The sequence below is a fragment of the Capra hircus genome, chromosome 10 (genome assembly GCF_001704415.2).
Source record: "Capra hircus breed San Clemente chromosome 10, ASM170441v1, whole genome shotgun sequence".
NCBI classification, from domain to species: Eukaryota; Metazoa; Chordata; class Mammalia; order Artiodactyla; family Bovidae; genus Capra; species Capra hircus.
This window is the reverse complement of record NC_030817.1, coordinates 89,118,851-89,141,738: the sequence shown is the minus strand read 5'-3', so window position 1 is coordinate 89,141,738 and position 22,888 is coordinate 89,118,851. Positions and strand designations below refer to the sequence as shown.

Genomic DNA, 22,888 nt, shown 5'->3' with positions numbered 1-22,888 from the left:
AAGTTTAAATTACTCCTTAACAGTAAAAGCTATGGTTTGGTATTTCTGAAAAGCTCTAGTAAACTTGTATTAACTGAGAAACAAACAGATAATTCCTAAATAAGCCATTAATTTTCTACTTAACTAAGGACAGATTTAATTTTTTAAATTAATTTTTATTGCAGTATAGTTGCTTTACTAAATTTAATTTTTAAAGAAGCTGTTGTTTTGAAAAGACAAATAAACAACTGCACCACTTCCTATAATTCAGTTTTCAGGGGCAATTGATAGAAATGAAGACTTTTGTCAAAAGGAGCCTTCCCTACCCATGGACACCCACATATTTCATACAGGCCCAGAAACAATATTATCCTTTGTCTAGTTCTCTAAACTTGAAGGTGAGGACTTATTCCCCCCTCCATCTCCAGCACCAAAACAGGGCCTGGCACACAGGAGGCTGTCAACAAGTGTGTCAGATAAACGAATTCAACTATCTGTCACTTTCAAGTGTTTGCAACTCAAAGTTCCTAGAAAATGGATGTCTACTTGTTCAGGGTTAACAGTGTCCAGGGGCTAAATTCACTCCTTTATGTTTACATACCATTTTAGGAAATGCTTCTGCCCACACAACCTCATTTAATTCCTGTGTGAAATAAACTGTCAGAAAATAAACATTTAGTAAACAGTAAGGATTTTACAATGATGCTAAATATTAGGAATAGAAGGCTTTCCCCCTCCGCCCCGAGATCACAAGCTGATAATCCAAAACAAAACGAATTTGCCTTAGTGATTAAAACAGGATCTAGCCTTTTGTCAGCTATTCATAGATTTAGGGAAGAGAAAAATGGTTTCTTTTCCGGAATCTCTTGGCTGGGGTACCATCTCTTCGCAGCTCCTGATAAACAGAAAGGAAAGGTAAACAAGCGCCACCCTTCAAAAACTATTTGCGGCTGTCAAGTTAGCAAACCCGGCAAACGACTGCTGAGACACCCAAGTACTTCAGAAACAACTGCTGAGCGAACCGGCACCTCCTCAGACGCTTTCCCGCGGCCGCCTAGAAACAGCACGAGTCCGGTTTACGTCCCGGCGTGAGCGACCGCACAATGACTGTGACACCCCAGGCCTCGCGCGGCCTGCGCCCGGGACGGCCGGGTCGGCGCCCCGAGGCCCCAGGGGATCCCAACAGTGGCAGCCCTCCATCCGAGCCCGAGGGGAACCCGGCCGGGCTCCGGAAGAGGAACGGCAGTCAGAGCAGCCGGCAGTCCCCGGAGGAGCTCTGAGTGGGGTCTGGGGACACTTTTTAACAAACGGAGCAATTTGTCCCCCGCTTTCAGGGTTTCTGCGAAGCGGCCACATGCTAGCCCCAAAGGCCTGAAAGCCAGCGGGTTGGGGAACACAGGGGTTCACCTCAAATGTGAGAAACAGCTGCTCCAGAGGTTGGCAGAGTCCCATGCCACGGAAGGGGGGGTGCCAGGAGAAGTACCGAGTGGTGGGGGCGGTCTCTTGCCCTCCCCGGAGTCTCCACCGCCCGCCAGGACACTCCTGGATCAAGGGCTCAGGTGAGGGACTACTTCGTTACCTCTTTGAGCGGAGACGAGCGATGAGCTAAAGATTCGCGCGGCCGCCGCGCCGCAAGTACAAGCTCCGCAGCCCGACATCTCCGCGGGGCCTAGGCCGGGGCTTCGCCCCCAGCGGCCCTCTGGGTCTCAGCGGCCGACTCTTTCTCGCAAAGTTCGCTCCCTTAGCTTCGGAATCTCTTGCCCGCTCTAGGCCCAATGCAGCGTTGACCCGCTTGGCACCAGGAGCTCCGCTCTCTTCGTGCCCCACTGCCGTCTACTCAATAGACACCTAACCCCCCCCACCCTCCCCCTCCTCCCTCCCCCGCTCCCCCCTCCCCGCCCACCGGGCCCCGGGAGCGTGCGCGCGCCTGCGTCCTAGGTCTCGGGAGGGGCGTGGACACGCGCCGCGCGTGCGTGCCTGGGACATCGATGTACGGCGAGGGGAAGGGAAGGGGGCGGTGACCTGGGCTCCAATGAGCAGGCTCCTATGGCAGACTGCCGATCCGAACTGGGGAACTACAAGTCCCGACAAACGATTCTTCCGGAAGTCTCTAGAGTTGAACAGTTTGCGATAGAAGCGGAGAGATGCATGCTGGGAGTTGTAGTCCCAACTCGTCTCAGTAAACTGATCATTTTCGACTCTTGACTGGGAAGGTCAAAGTGAGACCGGTGGCTTGACCGACCTCGAGAAGTCTTGAAAGCTGCCGATTCAGTAAGAGTCGATAAGTTCCTTCTTCCGAGGGTTCCACATCCTTATCTTTAGGAACACGGAAGTGGTGGCATTTTTTACCAAGTTCTCACGCCACTCTGTTGATGACAGCTCTCTTTCCTTGTTTTCTCAAGCCTAGTGGTGATAACTTCCAGCCGTTGCTAGTCCTGGGGTTCTTTACAGTCCTCTGTCCCCCTTAAAGCTGAGCACACTTTGGTAAATAGTTACTTCATTCAGCTCTCTTCTGTTACCCTTCCACCCCTGCGTGTGTATGGCTGCTTTCTCTCTGGATATCTAAAGCAAATCAACCAGCTAGCTGACAAGGTGCCGGGTGGTGACAAATGAATATTTTCCCATCCGGGTGGGCACCAGATTACTTTGTATATAAGATTGTGATCAACTCCGAAGCCCTGAGAAATTGCCAAGTGAGTTTGGATATCTTCAGTTCTGAGCTGGGGGAGGAGGGAGGGGAAGGAGAGAGTAGGGGGAGGACGACACGCAAGCCAAAGTCAAAGTTATTTAACCGTCATCAGTCTTGGATCAGAGAAATGTAACTTATAGTTTCCCAAGTCTGGCCATGAGAAGGGGCATTGGCCTTGGCCCAGGCCACATGTGATTTTTGTCTTTCTGGGTGCTAACTCCTAGTACTCCTTCAGCTTAAAGTGACAGAGACCAAAAGGGAGCCCAGGTCTTAACTCAGCTGCCTTCATGAATAGAATTTTCAGAGAGTATAGACTCTAAAGTTCCTTCATCCCAGTGTTTTCAAACTGTGTTTCTAGGATTCCCTCAGAAGCCAAACCTCTTTGTGGGTGTGAGGGGACTAAGAGAGGGGAACTCCCCAAACCCTCCTTCAAGCCACTGCTGAAGTCAATCAGAGCAGCTCTGCTTTAATAAACTGTTTAATTTATTGAGGTTTTGCTTGAAAATACAGTTGTTCTCCTTTAAAACAATGTTTGAAAACCATTGATTCTAGGACAAACTTCTTTTAGCAGTAAGCTAAGTAGGTCTCCTGGAATCTTGTTGCTGGTGTTCAGTTGCTCAGTCGTGGCCAACCCTTTGAGACCCCATGGACTGCAGGACGCCAGGCTTCCCTGTCCTTCACCATCTCCTGGAGCTTGCTCAAACTCATGTCCATTGAGTCAGTGATGCCAGCCAACCATCTCATCCTCTATCATCCCCTTCTCCTCCCGCCTTCAGTCTTTCCCAGAATCAGGGTCTTTTCCAATGAGTCAGTTCTTCACATCATGTGGCCAAAGTATTGCAGTTTCAGCTTCAGCATCAGTCCTTCAATGAAAATTCAGGACTGATTTCCCTTAGGATTGACTGCTTGGGTCTCCTTGCAGTCCAAGGGACTCTCGAGAGTCTTTTCCAACACCACAGTTCAAAAGCATCAATTCTTTGGTGCTCAGCTTTCTTTATAGTCCAACTCTCATATCCATATATGACTACTGGAAAAACCATAGCTTTGAGTAACAAACTTTTGTCAGCAAAGTAATTCTCTGCTTTTTAATATGCTGTCTAGGTTGCTCATATCCTTTCTTCCAAGGAGCAAGCATCTTTGAAGTTCATATCTGTAGTCACCATCTGCAGTGATTTTGGAGCCCCCATAAGTAAGATCTTACTCTTTCCATTGTTTCCCCATTTATTTGCCATGAAGTGATGGGACCAGATGCCATGATCTTAGTTTTCTGAATGTTGAGTTTTAAGCCAACTTTTTCACTCTTCTTTCACTTTCATCAAGAGTCTTCTTAGGTCTTCTTCACTTTCTGCCATAAGGATGGTGTCATCTGCATATCTGAGGTTATTGATATTTCTCCCGGCAATCTTGATTCCAGCTTGTGCTTCTTCCAGCCCAGCGTTTCTCATAATATACTCTGCATAGAAGTTAAATAAGCAGGGTGACAATATGCAGCCTTGACCTATTCCTTTCCCAATTTGGAACCAGTCTGTTGTTCCATGTCCAGTTCTAACTGTTGCTTCTTGACCTGCATACAGATTTCTCAGGAGGCAGGTCAGGTGATCTGGTATTCCCATCTCTTTAAGAATTTTCCACAATTTGTTGTGATCCACACAGTCAAAGGCTTTGGCAGAAGCAGATGTTTTTCTGTAACTCTCTCACTTCTTTGATGATCCAGCAGATGTTGACAATTTGATCCCTAGTTCCTCTGCCTTCTCTAAATCCAGCTTGAACATCTGGAAGTTCACAGTTCATGTGTTGAAACCTGGCTTGGAGAATAGCATTACTTTGCTAGCATGTGAGATGAGTGCAATTGTGCAGTAGTTTGAACATTCTTTGGCGTTGCCTTTCTTTGAGATTGGAATGAAAACTGGCCTTTTCCAGTCCTGTGGCCACTGCTGAGTTTTCCAAATTTGCTGGCATATTGAGTGCAGCACTTTAACAGCATCATCTTTTAGGATTTGAAATAGCTCAACTGGAACTCCATCGCCTCCGCTAGCTTTGTTCATAGTGATGCTTCCTGAGGCCCACTTGACTTCACATTTCAGGCTGTCTGGCTCTAGGTGAGTAATCACACCATCATGGTTATCTGGGTCATGAAGATCTTTTTTGTATAGTTCTTGTGTATATTCTTGCCACCTCTTAATATCTTCTGCTTCTGTTAGGTCCAGACCATTTCTGTCCTTTATTGTGTCCATCTTTGCATGAAATGGTCCCTTGGTATCTCTAGTTTTCTGGAAGAGATCTCTGGTCTTTCCTATCCTATTGTTTTCCTCTATTTCTTTGCATTGATCGCTGATGAAGGCTTTCTTATCTCTCCTTGCTATTCTTTGGAACTCTGCATTCAAATGAGTATATCTTTCCTTTTCTCCTTTGCCTTTACCTTCTCTTCTTTTCTCAGCTATTTGTAAGGCCTCTTCAGACAACCATTTTGCCTTTTTGCATTTCTTTTTCTTGGGGATGGTCTTGATCACTGCCTCCTGTACAATGTCACGAACCTCTGTCCGTAGTTCTCCAGGAAGAGACTCTGTCTATCAGATCTAATCCCTAAATCTATTTGTCACTTCCACTGTATAATCGTAAGGGATTTGATTTAGGTCATTTCTGAATGGTCTAGTGGTATTCCCTACTTTCAGTTTAAGTCTGAATTTGGCAATAAGGAGTTCATGATCTGAGCCACAGTCAGCTCCCGGTCTTGTTTTTGCTGACTGTACAGAGCTTCTCCATCTTTGGCTGCAAAGAATATAATCAGTCTGATTTCAGTATTGACCATCTGTTGAAGTCCATGTGTAGAGTCTTCTCTTGTGTTGTTGGAAGAGGATGTTTGCTATGACCACTGCGTTCTCTTGGCAAAACTCTGTTAGCCTTTGCCCTGCTTTGTTTTGTACTCCGAGGCCAAATTTGCCTATTCCTCCAAGCATCTCTTGACTTCCTAATTTTGCATTCCAATCCCTTATAATGAAAAGGACATCTTTTTTTGTTATTAGTTCTAGAAGATCTTCATAGATCTTGTGAATCTTCATAGAACCATTCAACTTCAGCTTCTTTAGCTGAAGGTGGTGACATTCTTCATGATAGAAATAAAATCTTGTTTTGTAATGTATTCTTCTATCATTCTCAGAACAACTGAGTATTTAATTTTATTTATGGGCTGATGTTTTATGTACTTAGCCTGTATTGCCAACTGTACTATGAGTCTTCGAAGGCAGGTACTTCATTGTATAATGGGCTGAATATACAGTATAAATTCAATAAATACTTAATTAAGTAGTTATCTTCCAACTTTAGCTTGGCAGAAAGCTAGGATGGTGTTTTCAGAAAATGACATTAAATCAGATAATTGACAATAAAGATGTTAATAGATACAAATTCTACAATTTATACAATGGTTGATCCAACTGATTGAGTATCCCAGAAGGAATTCTTAGAAATTAATAAAGTAGACTTTGTCCCAGAAAGTACAAAACAAGCAGAGCTGTATACAACTTAGTTTAACTTTTTCTCAAATGTGAGCAAAGGTCATGTGGCTTTGGCATCAGACTGGTAATGGTTTTATCACACAGGCCACGTTTAATTTGGTAGTTTCAATACATCACCCCCAAACTATTCTCTGTGGGTCAAAATGTACTAGGATTTTTAGGATCAGCCCTCAACAAATCCACTACCTGGATCGGGACATGAACTTTGTGTTAGGTTCTTTGATGGTATAAATCCTGCGAAGTGAAGTGGAAGTCACTCAGTCCCGTCTGACTCTTTGTGACCCCATGGACTATGGCCTGGCTGCCAGGCTTCTCCATCCATGGAATTCTCCGGGCCAGAATATTGGAATGGGTAGCCGTTCCTTTCTCCAGGGGATCTTTCCAACCCAGGGACTGAACCCAGGTTTCCTGCATTGCAGGTGGAGGCTTTACCATCTGAGCCATTATTCAAATTGGGAAACTTATACATGAGGATATACCAAGACTTCCATTTGGTACTTGAGCACAGAGGAATGTTGAGTTTAAACAAAGTATCATCTGTGCTAGAAAGGGTTCAAACCTAAAAGGAACCACTTGACTATATGATAAAGGAGTCTGTTCCCAGTATTCCAAGAGTTAAAGGAGTCTGTTCCAAGTGTTCCAAGAGTCTGTTCCTAGTCTGGGGCAAAGACATTGTTCCAACCTATGTGAGTTTCTGTCAGGCCACCCTCCCCAATCTGGATTTGGAGGCACGGAGTCATTTGAGATTTTCCCTGTGATAATACGGATCTTCTGTCAAGAAAGTGATGGCAAGTACTTACTTGTGGTCTTATCAGCTCTTTGGAACAAAATACTTTCATATCATATCAACTTTCAGCACTTTTCTGAATAGGCTTCTGTTGCTTTATGTGAAAGTGAAGTCGCTCAGTCGAGTCCGACTCTTTGCGACCTCATAGACTGTAGCCTACCAGACTCCCCAGTCCACAGAATTTTCCAGGCAAGAGTACTGGAGTGGGTTGCCATTTCCTTCTCCAGGGGATCTTCCCAACCCAGGGATCGAACCCGGGTCTCCCGCACTGCAGGCAGATGCTTTACCCTCTGAGCCACCAGGGAAGCCCCATGTTGTTTTAAAAAGATGGTCAAATACAAAGTAGTGAATGGCTGTTTTCTTGTTTACTAATGGGAAAAGATTCATTTTGTACTTAAAGTATCTAGATTGTTCCAAAATGTGAAAGAGGATAGAGAAGGACAAACTTTAATAGGAAAGCTGTAGAAGATTTGGGAAGGGGAAATTTATTTGTCTTGGACCATAATGATTGCAAATAATAGTCTTAAAGTATGCAGTGAAATATTAAAATTTTGCTGAAGCTGAAAAAAAAAAAGAAGAAGAAAGTCAAATGTTATTTTCCAGCTCAAATAGCTTCACTTGAGTTGACTTCTTGAGTTATTTACTTTTTGTGAACTACATGACTAAAGGCACATAATATTTTAGGTCTCTACTTTACATTAACGTTTTCCTTTTATATTTGATTCTACCTCACAGGATTGTGAACACTGTGACTTGCTAAGTAAAAAATATTTTACAGGTTAGAGTCAGAGTCATCCAATCTAGCACTGGATTTTCAGATGAGGAAAGAGGCCTATGAAAAAGCAGGAGGGCACATACTGAGTCAGAAGCAAAGAGAAAAATAGAGCCCAAGTCTGCTGATTTTAAAACTGTGTTTTTCAGTCTTTTCTTTTTTAACCTAAGGCTCCTTTTTATAAACAGAAAAAAATCTCCTCTACCAGAGATTTTCATACAGCCTCTCAGAGAGTCATCATTCAGTTGAGAATCACTGTATCTTCTGAATAATGACATTTCTGTTTCATAGCTGAACACTGATCCTTCAGACCAGCAGACATTGATCCTGCCAGGCAATAACAGGAGCTCAAAATGTGTATTTTAAAAGATAAAGACAAAAAAAAAGGCTCATGTCTATAAGTAGTATGAGACTCAAAGTAATACTAAGAACATTATATAGAACTTTACAAACTGCTTTTACATCCACCTTCTCATCAGATTCTCACAGCAAGCCAGTAAGGTATTGTTATCTGCATTCTGGTTTTGCAGCTGAGAAGATCAAAACATGGAGAGTTTAAGTGACTTGCCAAGGCAGAACCAGGGTTTGCACCCTAATCTCCACTACTGTTTCCATTACTTCCCTATATCTTCTTCTAAAAGCTAGTAAGATTTTAGAGATTCACAGAATCATCACTCTTTATCTAGAAACATCTCACATCAGGGACTAAAATGCTGTCATTTTATTGAGGTAGTGACCACCCCTACCCCCATCCTTCCTTCTCTTAAGAATGACCTGGAGTGTTTGTTAAAATAAACCTAGGCCCTTTTCCTAATGGTTTTGATAAAATACTCGAGTGGGGCTAAGGGATCTATTTTTATTGCTAGAGTACTAGAATCAGGAAATGCTAAGGTTTATTTGCAAAAATGAATACGGTGTGTTTTCACTGTGGTGGTGAGAGCCTGTGCCTTTATTTCTCAAGGCCTCTAATTTACCACCACTAATTACCACCACTTTCTCCCTCTAATTACTATCACTTTCTCTCTCAATGAATCACTGTTCAGCCTTGGCATTGTAGGGAGACCAAGAATTCTACAGGAAGATGCTCACCATCCTCCTGTGCCTGTCCTTGGCGTATGGTGATAACCTAAAATAGCACAATGTTTCCCCCACCCCAAGGACTGTCCCTCATCCTGATGTTGAGGGAGATGGTCAGCTGCTGCTGCTGCTAAGTCGCTTCAGTCGTGTCCGACTCTGTGCGACCCCATAGACGGCAGCCCACCAGGCTCCCCCATCCCTGGGATTCTCCAGGCAAGAACACTGGAGTGGGTTGCCATTTCCTTCTCCAATGCATGAAAGTGAAAAGTGAACATGAAGTCTCTCAGTCGTGTTCGACTCTTCGCGACCCCATAGACTGCAGCCTACCAGGCTCCTCCGCCCATGGGATTTTCCAGGCAAGAGTTCTGGAGTAGGGTTGCCATTGCCTTCTCCGAGATGGTCAGCAGATGGCACTAACTCACCATGACTTCCCTCTGAATTCATGGGGTAGAGAGTGGAGGGGAAAGACTTTTAAAGCTAACCCATTGGAGCTTTTGGTATACCAAATCTTGAAGACGGTGCTAGGAAGGCTTGTTTAGTATTTTCTAAAGAGCACAGATGTCAGGGATGGGAGGAATGATGTGTGGCTCCTAGCTGGGTCATTTACCAGCTGTGTGACTTCCAGCAAGTTACTTCATAAGCCTGTTTTTTTGCAACTATAAATCGGGATGCTCCTGACTTCCTGGGGTTAATGTGAATAAATGATTCTGAGTCATAGTACACAGTAGGTGCTTAATAAATACTTTTTTACTGTACAAGGCTTTCCTTTTATGCCTATAAAAAGTTTCTTTTTAGTTATGCTTCAGCTTGTTGATCTCACCCTATTCCACTATACCTTAGCAGTATAAGGAGCTCACTTGATTTCAAATGCAAAATCGAAGAAGAAAGATGAAAGAGAAGAGGATACAGACCCTCAGTTTATAAGTCCTTTACAATTTGCAGTTAATTTGCCTTAGCCATATAATTAGACAATAAGAGATATTTGGAGAAGGAAACGGCAACCTACTGGAGTACTCTTGCCTGGAGAATCCCATGGAGGGAGGAGCTTGGTGGGCTACAGTCCACGGGTCACAAAGAGTTAGACACGACTGAGCGACTTCACTTTCGCTTTCGCTTTCAAGAGAGATTTCTGTTTCAGTAACAGTTGTTACCATTTATATTTTGGTCATCTGATGCAAAGAGACGACTCATTGGAAAAGTCCCGGATGCAGGGAAAGATTGAGGGCAGAAGGAGAAGAGGGTGTCAGAGGATGAGATGGCTGGACGGCATCACTGATGCAGTGAACATGAACTTGGGCAAAGTCCAGGAGACGGTGAGGGACAGAAAGGCCTGGCGTGCTGCCGTTCGTGAGATCACAGAGTCAGACACAACCGGGTGGCTGACTGAACAACAACAAATTACTTGCAAGCACCCATTGGGCTGTGTGTGTAACATGTGTACCTGTTGGTAAGTAAGTCAGTAAGAGAAAATGCGAGAAAGCGTCTTAGCCAACAGAATATATGTTGCAATGTTGGCAATGAAAAGTTCATGTATTTTGCTCATACTTGGGCCTTCAGAATCACATTCTGTGCCTGTTTACTCATTTTTTTAAAAAAATATTTATTTGTTTCTTTGGCTGCCTCAGATCTTAGTTGCAGCTCACAGGATCTTTTAGTTGCATCCTATGGCATCTAGTTCCCTGACCAGGGATTGAACCTAGGCCCCCTGAGTTGGAAGCACAGAGTCTTAGCCACTGGACCACCAGGGAAGTCCTTATTTACTCATTTTAAATATTGATTTGATTATATGGAGCCTTATGACCAGAAGTGGGTGAGTAAATTAGAAAGGGGAGCAGTGCTAGAAGCAGGCATATTCACCACCACCAAAGGGTTCTCAAGAGCCTGACAAAAAGGAAACCTGACAAAAAAGGAGGAAACAGAAAAGTGGATGCGTGAACTCCGTCAGATGGAGAAGGCAATGGCAGCCCACTCCAGGATTCTTGCCTGGGGAATCCAGGGACAGGGGATCCTGGTGGGCTGCCGTCTGTGGGGTTGCACAGAGTCGGACACAACTGAAGCGACTTAGCAGCAGCAGAACTCCATAAGAAGACTGTCTCATAGATGCAGAGACTAAGTGGCTGGTTACCAGAAGGGAGGAGGATTGGGGGTAGGGAAGATAGGTGAAGGGGATTAAGAGGAACAAGCCTTCAGTTACTAATATACACTGTTCATACATTTGTTCAGGTGATCTTTATAACAGTTCCATGAGATATATATTATTTTCTCAAATTTATAGTTGAGAAAACTGAAGCACGTAGAGGTTAGACAACTTGTCCGAGATTACACTGCCAGTAAGTTAAAAAACCAGTATTGAACTCAGGTACTCTACTTCGGTAGTCATGCATTTAAACACTCCACTATATTCCACAGGACTCACTATTAGATTGTCCTGGATGAAATACACTTTTTATTGCACTGTTAGGCTTTTAAAAAATAAAAATTTCCAAGAACATGCATGCAAATTCTTATGTTACTATGTAAGGTGAAAATTGTAAGGCAATGTTTTAAAGAATTAAAGTAAACTCAGGAATTGTTTTTAAAATGAGCAAGCAATTAGAGGCTATCAAAAGTGACCAGAGTAAGGACTTCCTACTAATGGTTAAGACCCCATGCTCCCAATCCAGGGGGCCTGGGTTCAATCCCTGGTCACAGAACTAGATCCCACATGCCGCAACTAAGACCTGGCATAACCAAATAAGGGGAAAAAAGGGAGGGAAGTGCAGGGTGGTCCCTGGTGGTCCAATGGTTAAGACCCCATGCTTCCACTGCAGGGGGCATGGGTTTGATCCCTGAGGGCATGGCAACCCACTCCAGTATTCTTGCCTGGAAAATCCCCACGGACAGAGGAGCCTGGCAGGTTGTAGTCCGTGGGGTCACAAAGAGTCGGACACGACTGAGCACCTAACACACACACACACACAGGGCAACTAAGGTCCCATATGATGCATGACACAGCCAAAAAAATTTTTTTTAATTTAAACAATTAAAAAATAAATAAGGCTTCCCTGGTGGTCCAGCAGTTAAGAATCCACCTTGCAAAGCAAGGGACGCCAGTTCGATCCCTGGTCTGGGAAGATCCCACATGCTGTGAGGCAACTACACCCATGTGCCACAAATCTGAGCCCACGTGCTGCAACTCCTGAAGCCCCTGCACCTAGAGCCTGTGCTCCGCAACAAGAGAAGTCACTGCAGTGAGAAACCTGCATACCGCAACTAGAGGAGCCCCCACTTGCCACAGCTAGAGAAAGCCCACACGCGGCGACAAAAACCAGCACAGCCAAGAAGGAAGCAATAACTCTTTTTAAAAATAAAGAAGAATATAACTGTTAAAATTATATGAATAAAATTGAATTAGTATTTCTGCAGTGGCAAAATAGTCTTCAAGCATTGAGACAAAATTAAGACATTTTCAGATAATAAAAATTGATAGAACAAACTTGTAAGACTTGCACTACTTGGTGTCAAAACTTACTACAAAGCTACAGTAATAAAGACAGAGAATACTGTCATAAGAATAGACACACAAAGCAATAGAATAGAATTGAGAGTCCAGAAACAAATCCTCACTTTTACAGTCAATTGATTTTCAATGAGTGCCAAGTCCATTCAATAAGAAAGAAGAATCTTCACCAAAAAAAAAAAAAAAAGATGCTGGTTCAGCTGGATATGCACATACAAATGACGTTGGATCCCTACCTGTATCCAATATATACATTTACTCAAAATGAGTCAAAGACCTAACTGCAAATGCTAAAACTATAAAACTGTCAGAAGAGAATAAAGGTATAAGTTTATGACCTTGAATTAGGCGACAGTTTCTTAGATAGGGCACCAAAAACATAAGCAACCAAAAACAAATAAATTGAACTTTATCAAAATTAAAAACTTCAAAAGACACGCTCATTAAAGCGAAATACAACCCATAGAATGGGGAAAAATATTTACAAATCAAGTATTGATAAGGGCCTAGTATTCAGAACATATAAAGAACTCTTACAACTCAACAGTAAAAAGATAACAATTTTAAAAGAGGACGAATGTCTGTGTCCTCACAAAATTCATATGTTGAAACCTAATCCCCAGTGTGATGATATTAAGGGCTGGGGCATTTGGGAAGTAATGAGAGCCCTCATTAAGGAGATCAGTGCCCTTATAAAATAGGCCTCAGAGAGCACTCTTGCCCTTCCCACCTTATGAGCCAGGAAGTGGACCCTCACCAGATACCAAATATATCAGACCTTGATCTCGGACTTCCCAACCTCCAGAACTATAAGAAATGCATTTCTATTGTTTATAAGTCATCTGGTCTTTGATATTTTTGTTATAGCAGCTCAAATAGACTCAGACAATGAGCAAAGAATTTGAATAGACATTTCTCCAGAGAAGATGTACAAATGACCAATCTGTTGTCGTTCAGTCGCTCAGTTATGTCCGACTCTTTGCGACCCCATGGACTGCAGCATGCCAAGCTTCCCTGTCCATCACCACCTCCTAGAGTTTGCTCAAACTCATGTCCATTGAGTCGGTGACACCATCCAACCATCTTATCCTCTGTCATCCCCTTTTCCTACCTTCAATCTTTCCCAGCATCAGGGTCTCCTCCAATGAGTTAGTTCTTCACTTCAGATGGCCAAAATATTGCAGTTTCAGCTTCAGGACCAGTCCTTCCAATGAATATTCAGGACTGGTTTTTTGACTGGTTGGATCTCCTTGCAGTCCAAGGGACTCTCAAGAGTCTTCTCCAACACCATAGTTCAAAAGCATCAATCCTTTGGCACTCAGCCTTCTTTATGGTCCAACTCTCACATCCATACATGACTACTGGAAAAACCATAGCTTTGACTATACACACTTTTGTTGGCAAAGTAATGTCTCTGCTTTTTAATATGCTGTCTAGGTTGGTAATAGCTTTTCTTCCAAGGAGCAAGCGTCTTTGAATTTCATGTCTGCAGTCACCATCTGCAGTGATTTTGGAGCCTAAGAAAATAAAATCTGTCAGTGTTTCCATTGTTTCCCCATCTATTTGCCATGGAGTGAATGGACCAGATTCCATGATCTTAGTTTTTTGACTATTGAGTTTTAAGCCAGCTTTTCACTCTTCTTTCACTTTCATCAAGAAGCTCTTTAGTTCCTCTTTGCTTTCTGCCATAAGGGTGGTATCATCTGCCAATAAGTATGGAAAAAGATGCTCAACATCACTAGCCATTAGGAAAATGCAATTCAAAACCACAGTGAAATACCACTTCACACCCACTAGATGGCTATAACTCAAAAAAGCAGAAATCACCCAGGTGGTGGTAAGGATGTAGAGAAATTACCACCCTCCAATAGTGCTGCTGGGAATGTAAAATGATGCAGCTGCTATGGAAAACAACTTAGCAGTTCCTCAAAGATTAAACCCAGAAATATGACATGACTTAGCAATTCTACTCCTGGGTATATACCTAAGAGAATTGAAAAGATAACATTCATACAAAGACTTGTACAGGGTGTCTATAGCAACATTATTCAAAATAGGCAAAAAATGGACACAACTCAAATGTTCATCAACTTATTAATATATATCCATAGAATAAAATACTGTTCAGCCATAAAAAGTAATGGCATATCCTATGGCTGATTCATGTCAATGTATGGCAGAAACCAAGACAACATTATAAAGAAATTATCCCTCAATTAAAATCTTTCTGAAGCAATGGCATATCAATACATGCTACATGAACCTCGAATACATGCTAAGTGAAAGAGACTGGTGCCACAACTACAGAGCCTGCACACTCTACAGCCCACGCTCTGCAACTAGAGAGAGGTCTACATGCCAGAGTGAAGGTCCCATATGCTGAAACCAAGACCCAACACAGTCAAAAATAAATACTTTTTTAAAGTTAAAAAAAAAAATTTTTAATCACACATAGAAACTACAAAAACTGACCAAGTACTAGGTCACAAAGTAATACCCAACAGATTTCAAAGAATTGGTGTCACACAGATCTCATTTGTTGTATTTAAAACCTCCTGATGTTTGGAAATGGAAAACTCTAAACTCCCAATAAACCCACTGTTGGGCTGCACCCGCAGGCCTAGTAAGCCTTGTAGCCTAGCCTCAAGACCAAAGAGCCGAGAGACAGTAACAGATATTAATGGTTTATTGGACAGAGGTTCTTACACATCTAAACCAAAAGGCCCTGGAGATCTGCCCCACTGTGTACAGCAGACAGCAGACGAGACATGGCAGCAATCTTCGATACTTGGGGGTGAAGGGAATTGAAGTCAGGTTGACCCATCAGTTACCAGGGAAGCCAGCAGCCAGGGCAGGGGACAAGCACATAGTTATTAATTAAGCCCTATAATTAAGATGATTGTATATTCATGTGAGTGAAGCAGAGCCCGGTTAGCAGAGGCTGTACAGAGAACAAGAGAACAGCCATCTTGAATGGCCTGACCATACACCCACAGTGATCTGCTCATTGTTCCACTGAAGTATTCACCTTTCAGGTTGCCTCCCCAGCTCTCCAAGATTCCTTGCCACTTCCCCAGCAACCATAACTGTATAATAGGACTGCCCTTTAAACTCCACTCCCCACTATGGCCACAGTTGATTGGACTAGAGGTAGAGCCCTAATTCAAAATGAGCCAACCAGATTCTCCAAGGAAGCTGTGCTTAGGTCACCAGTCTTCATTAGCTTGAAGAGAGATGCCCACCTCTTCTATAAGCCCTGGGGAGCAGAGAAAGCTGAGCTGAAAGAAATTAGGGGTTCCTACAGAGAGGAGAGACCACACAGTAAGAGGGAGAGATTGAAAAACAGACTGATTAGAGAGAGGAACTTAAAAAGCAACAGACAGTATTTACAGAGCATATAGAGCAAGACTGAGTTAAATTGAGATTGATGAAATAAAATTCATATTTTATGGCAAAAAAAATTAAGCAAATTTTTTTCTCTGCCTGTTTGGGCCTCTTCCCTCCCTTTTAGTGTGTATTGTACATCAGCATTAACCAGAACTCCTAATGTGATAATATTACTTTTCCTTTTTTTTTTTTTTTTTTGCCGTGCAACATGCAGGATCTTAGTTCCCTGACCAGGGATTGAACCTGTGCCCCCTGCAGTGGGAGTGTGGAGTCTTAACTGCTGGACCACCAGGGAAGTCCCTTGATCATTAATCTTTAGTGAGAAAGCACTAGTTGGTCAAATATTTTGTTCCTCAATGTCAAGGGCATTTCTTACCTGCCCTGGGTCTATCATGTCTGTCCATGTCAGGTCTTCATATCTCTGTTTTATCTTTCCTTTTAGGGGATTGTATTGGTAAGATGTCTGGCAAACATTAATGGTCAATTCCAAGTTTTCCAATGCAATTTATGCCTATTTTATCTTGCTTGTGCATTGTGGCATGCTCAATAATTTATACAGAACTATAGATGTGATCAAAATTGACAGAGTAACAGTGTCATTAATAAAGATTTAAACCGAGATTCTCCTAAACCAAAACATTTTCACAGTATTTTTCCTAAACTAGGAAGAGAATCATTCAAAGCAGAAATTTGATTCTTCATGTGTCATAAGATGAGTTAACAAATATCTCAGTCACACAGTCATATCATTGGAAAATTGATAGAACTCAATATGCTCACATTAAAGGCAGAGTGCAGGGGTTGTTTCCAAAACTACCCATAGGTGACCTTGAGCCAAGGGAACGCAATTGTGCATCTTTCTAACTAACCTGGGGAGAATCAAGGCCATAAACTTGTTCCATAAGTACACTGGATCCTGTTAGGAGCTAACCAATTTTAATATCTAGTGAAAACTATTGCTTATGACAAGGTTCAGAACAGTTGTCATTAACTGGCTAAGAGGGTCCCACTTCATCATACCAGTAAAATTAGCTTGCATGGTACTAGAGTTTTTTTCCTTCTAACGGAAATTTGCTAGGGGCCATTTATTTAGAGCCTTAGAGAAGAGAAATCCACCAAGGTAACCTAGGAGTACTGGACAGAGGTAACTAGCCACAAACCCAGAAACTGGATTGAGTTTTGAATCTTGCGAATAATTGAGCCCAAGGAAAAAAATATATTTGGTTTACAAGTAAAAGCATGAGTAATTGTCTAAGTAGTTAGTATACGAAGTAATTACTAATTACTAGGACCACAGCTTTGTCTAACTCAATGAAACTAAGCCATGCCCGCAGGGCAACCCAAGACAGGCGGGTCATGGTGGAGAGGTCTGACAGAATGTGGTCCACTGGAGAAGGGAATGGCAAACCACTTCAGTATTCTTGCCTTGAGAACCCCATGAACAGTATGAAAAGACAAAATGTTAGGATACTGAAAGAGGAACTCCCCAGGTCAGTAGGTGCCCCACACGCTACTGGAGATCAGTGGAGAAATAACTCCAGAAAGAATTAAGAGATGGAGCCAAAGGAAAAACAATACCCAGCTGTGGATGTGACTGGTGATAGAAGCAAGGTCCGATGCTGTAAAGAGCAATATTGCATAGGAACCTGGAATGTCAGGTCCATGAATCAAGGCAAATTGGAAGTGGTCAAACAGGAGATGGCAAGAGTGAACGTCGACATTCTAGGAATCAGCGAACTAAAATGGACTGGAATGGGTGAATTTAACTCAGATGACCATTACATCTACTACTGCGGGCAGGAATCCCTCAGAAGAAATGGAGTAGCCATCATGGTCAACAAAAGGATGCGAAATGCAGTACTTGCATGCAATCTCAAAAACGACAGAATGATCTCTATTTGTTTCCAAGGCAAACCATTCAATATCACAGTAATCCAAGTCTATGCCCCAATCAGTAATGCTGAAGAGGCTGAAGTTGAATGGTTCTATGAAGACCTACAAGACCTTTTAGAACTCATACCCATAAAAGATGTCCTTTTCATTATAGGGGACAGGAATGCAAAAGTAGGAAGTCAAGAAACACCTGGAGTAACAGGCAAATTTGGCCTTGGAATGCGGAATGAAGCAGGGCAAAGACTAATAGAGTTTTGCCAAGAAAATGCACTGGTCATAGCAAACACCCTCTTCCAACAACGCAAGAGAAGACTCTACACATGGACATCACCAGATGGTCAACACCAAAATCAGATTGATTATATTCTTTGCAGCCAAAGATGGAGAAGCTTTATACAGTCAACAAAAACAAGACCAGGAGCTGACTGTGGCTCAGATCATGAACTCCTTATTACCAAATTCAGACTCAAATTGAAGAAAGTAGGGAAAACCGCTAGACCATTCAGGTATGACCTAAATCAAATCCCTTATGATTATACAGTGGAAGTGAGAAATAGATTTAAGGGCCTAGATCTGATAGATAGAGTGCCTAATGATCTATGGAATGAGGTTCGTGACATTGTACAGGAGACAGGAATCAAGACCATCCCCATGGAAAAGAAATGCAAAAAAGCAAAATGGCTGTCTGGGGAGGCCTTACAAATAGCTGTGAAAAGAAGAGAGGTGAAAAACAAAGGAGAAAAGGTAAGATATCAGCATCTGAATGCAGAGTTCCAAAGAATAGCAAGAAGAGATAAGAAAGCCTTCTTCAGCGATCAATGCAAAGAAATAGAGGAAAACAACAGAATGGGAAAGACTAGAGATCTCTTCGAGAAAATTAGAGATACCAAGGGAACATTTCATGCAAAGATGGGCTCAATAAAGGACAGAAATGGTCTGGACCTAACAGAAGCAGAAGATATTAAGAAGAGGTGGCAAGAATACACAGAAGAACTGTACAAAAAAGATCTTTACGACCCAGATAATCATGATGGTGTGGTCGATCACTCATCTAGAGCCAGACATCCTGGAATGTGAAGTCAAGTGGGCCTTAGAAAGCATCACTACAAACAAAGCTAGTGGAGGTGATGGAATTCCAGTTGGGCTGTTTCAAATCCTGAAAGATGATGCTGTGAAAGTGCTGCACTCAATATGCCAGCTAATTTGGAAAACTCAGCAGTGGCCACAGGACTGGAAAAGGTCAGTTTTCATTCCAATCCCAAAGAAAGGCAATGCCAAAGAATGCTCAAACCACCGCACAACTGCACTCATCTCACATGCTAGTAAAGTAATGCTCAAAATTCTTCAAGCCAGGCTTCAGCAATACGTGAACCGTGAACTTCCTGATGTTCAAGCTGGTTTCAGAAAAGGCAGAGGAACCAGAGATCAAATTGCCAACATCCGCTGGATCATGGAAAAAGCAAGAGAGTTCCAGAAAAACATCTATTTCTGCTTTATTGACTAAGCCAAAGCTTTTGACTGTGTGGATCACAAGAAACTGTGGAGAATTCTGAAAGAGATGGGAATACCAGACCACCTGACCTGCCTCTTGAGAAATCTGTATGCAGATCAGGAAGCAAAAGTTAGAACTGGACATGGAACAACAGACTGGTTCCAAATAGGAAAAGGAGTACGTCAAGGCTGTATATTGTCACTCTGCTTATTTAACTTCTATGCAGAGTACATCATGAGAAATGCTGGACTGGAAGAAGCACAAGCTGGAATCAAGATTGCAAGGAGAAATATGAATAACCTCAGATATGCAGATGACACCACCCTTATGGCAGAAAGTGAAGAGGAACTAAAAAGCCTCTTGATGAAAGTGAAAGTAGAGAGTGAAAAAGTTGACTTAAAGCTCAACATTCAGAAAACGAAGATCATGGCATCCGGTCCCATCACTTCATAGGAAATAGATGGGGAAACAGTGGAAACAGTGTCAGACTTTATTTTTGGGGGCTCCAAAATCACTGCAGATGGTGACTGCAGCCATGAAATTAAAAGACGCTTACTCCTTGGAAGAAAAGTTATGACCAACCTAGATAACATATTCAAAAGCAGAGACATTACTTTGCCGACTAAGGTCCGTCTAGTCAAGACTATGGTTTTTCCTGTGGTCACGTATGGATGTGAGAATTGGACTGTGAAGAACGTTGAGTGCCGAAGAATTGATGCTTTTGAACTGTGGTGTTGAAGAAGACTCTTGAGAGTCCCTTGGACTGCAAGGAGATCTAACCAGTCCATTCTGAAGGAGATCAGCCGGGGGATTGCTTTGGAAGGAATGATGCTAAAGCTGAAACTCCAGTACTCTGGCCACCTCATGCGAAGAGTTGACTCATTGGAAAAGACTCTGATGCTGGGAGGGATGGGGGCAGGAGAAGGGGACGACAGAGGATGAGATGGCTGGATGGCATCACTGACTCGATGGACGTGGGTCTGAGTGAACTCCAGGAGTTGGACAGGGAGGCCTGGCATGCTGCAATTCATGGGGTCGCAAAGAGTCGAACATGACTGAGCGACTGAACTGAACTAATTAGTATACAGACTTGGTCCAGCATCTTGAGTCAGCTATCTACTTCAGATGTCATCTTCTTCTTGTCCTGGTCTGGTAGTATTAATCCTAGTCAAAGTTGGGTATCAGAAATAGGAGTTGCAGTTCATTCAGAATAATGAAAGTGGCTGTAAAGAGTCCTTTATCTGATGTCTTTTCCAGTATACATAATCTGCTGGTTGTGAGTCATGGCACTTATCTTCAAAGACAGATAACTGTGATAAGCTTCAGAACCAAACTTTATAATAATATAGCAACAACGAACCATCTGAGAAGTGAGTCTTTAGCAGTAAATAGAGACCTCAATTAACAAAACTAGAATTAAATATCCACTGAAACATGTATTTTTCTCTCTAAAATACCCTCATTTCTACAAAATATGGCCAAATTAAGACTAATCTGTGAAATAAATCTGCTTTTCACAAATTTGGCCTGATTATCTACATAAGTGTAACTGATCACACGGGCTTCCCAAGTGGCACTAGTGGTAAAGAACCTGTCTGTCAGTGCAGGAGATGTGGAGGACTTGGATTTGATCCCTGGGTTAGGAAGATCCCCTGGAGGAGAGCACAGCTACCCACTGCAGTATTCTTATCTAGAGAATCCCATGGACAAAGGAGCCTGGTGGGCAGCAGCCCATAGCGTCATAAAGAATCAAACACGACTAAAGTGACTCAGCACACACCCATGCTACTGATCTCACAGGCTCTTTTTAAGTTGGCTGTGCTGGAACTTTTCATAAGGAATCTCAGATTAAGCTTTTAAAAGGCCTCTCAAAGGCAGGAAAGCCATGCCAAGGCCTTGTCACAGATTCTGCCTGTGGTATCTATAGATTTGGATGAATTCCTCTCATTTCCCAAGTACCTTAAGACTTCTGTACCCATTAGGAGGTAGCCTTCCTTACTTGGGCTTCCCTCATAGCTCAGTTGGTAAAGAATCCACCTGCAATGTAGGAGACCCCAGATCAACTCCTGGGTCGGGAAGATCGCTGGAGAAGGGATAGGCTACCCACTCCAGTATTCTTGGACTTCCCTTGTAGCTCAGCTGGTAAAGAATCCACCCGCATACCTGGGTTCGATCCCTGAGTTGAGAAGATCCCCTGGAGAAGGGAAAGGCTACCCACTCCAGTATTCTGGCCTAGAGAAGTCCATGGACTATATAGTCCAGGGGGTCACAAAGAATCAGACACAACTGAGCCACTTTCACTTTCCTTATTTGCCTGATAAAGTTACTGGCAAACTAAGAAATTACAGTTTCTGGAGGGATCAGGTAGAGAGAAAAGATAGATGTCTCATTTCCATTTATAAAGGTATAATTTTACCAAATTGCCATAAGTCATAATTAACTGGAGGAGAAAACCAAAAAGTGATGGCCTAGATTCTGAAGGCTTTGCAGTCCCTGGTTCTAGCCCTTCCAGTTGTCTGCTGGCATCCCTCTTACTTCCAACCAAAAGCCTTGCAGTGTGCAGTCCCAGCACTACTCCTTGGCTCTAGCTGATATCCCTTTGCCTAAAATTCCTCCTGTCCTGCACTTCCTCCAACTTGTCTAAGTTCTCTCAGTCTTTCAAGCCTCTGTTCTTATCCTGACATCTTGGTGACATTTTTCTCTACCAATCTAGCTGCTGGAACTCTCCAAACTGTAGCAAGTTTTCTGCCTGCAGCTTCCTTGGTTGGGAGCAGAAACTGTCTGATCAGCCCCTCTGTCTTCCTGTCCGTGCCCTTCCTCCCTGCCATCTGGCGTCTGTCTTCTTACAGTTCACTCTCAGTAACTGGGTTATCCGCCAGGGTACAGCAGGCTGAGCCCAAAACCCCGGGGCTTTTCTGAAATGAACGTTTTGTCCATCCAGTCTGCAGAGTCTCCGCAGGGGAAGGGAACACCCAGTGAATCATCCGCTGTTTGTTAAAGCAAAGGCATCTTGGGAACTGTGCTCTTTAGCCTCAGTGAAGAGCGTGGAAAGGACTTTAGAGATGGTTTAGAGTCAGTCTAGACAAATGCTCCATTAATTTTTTCCTATTTACTTATAATTTAGATATTAGTTTTAGGTGTACAGCTAACCCATTTATTTATTGATTTATTTATTTTGGCTGTGTAGAGTAGCATGTGGGTTCCTTGACCAGGGATCGAACCCATACTCCCTGTGGTGGAAGCAGAGTCTTAACCACTAGACCACCAGGGAAGTCCTCCAACCCCTTCATTTACAGGTGAGGAAAATGACCTAACCAAAGTCAGACAGCTAGCAAGGAGTCTATCTGCCTTCAGAAGCAAAATGCTTAAAAAGTAGGTGTCATGAGCTCAACTCAACAGTGTTCCTTGTCTGAAGGAGAGATATCTGCCTTCCCCTCCCAACCGCCACCTTCCTGGTTTTGCCCACAGTTTCTGCTTGTGGCCCTTGCCTCTGACAAACCACACCTTCAGCATGCCAGGTCCTATCACTCAGACCTCAAAGTAGACGCCACCTCCTCTAAGAAGCCTCCTCTGGCCACCACCCCCTCCAAAGCTGGTGCCACTGTGTGTGGGTTTTCTTTTTCTTTTTGGCTGCATTGAGTCTTAGTTGCGGCATGTGGGATTCTCTAGTTGTGGTGAGCAGACTTAGTTGCCCTGTGGCATGTGGGATCTCAGTTCCCAGGCCAGGGATCAAACCCCACGTCCCCTGTATTGCAAGGCAGATTCTTAACCACTGGACCACCTGGAAAGTCCACGTAG

The 22,888-nt window shown here is 43.1% G+C and overlaps 1 protein-coding gene and 1 non-coding gene across 2 annotated transcripts in view; both read right to left on the bottom strand.

Annotated features, from left to right (window-relative positions):
• The window catches only part of CLPX (caseinolytic mitochondrial matrix peptidase chaperone subunit), a 42,863-nt gene extending 41,155 nt beyond the window's left edge, over nucleotides 1–1,708 (bottom strand). The window contains exon 1 of the mRNA XM_005685102.3: nucleotides 1,559–1,708. Within this exon, the coding sequence (XP_005685159.1) occupies nucleotides 1,559–1,637 (79 nt within the window). The 5' untranslated portion in view covers nucleotides 1,638–1,708. The remainder of the gene's footprint in view (nucleotides 1–1,558) is intronic.
• On the bottom strand, nucleotides 10,495–10,567 carry TRNAG-UCC. Its single transcript has one exon. It is a non-coding gene; the product is annotated as a tRNA-Gly (tRNA).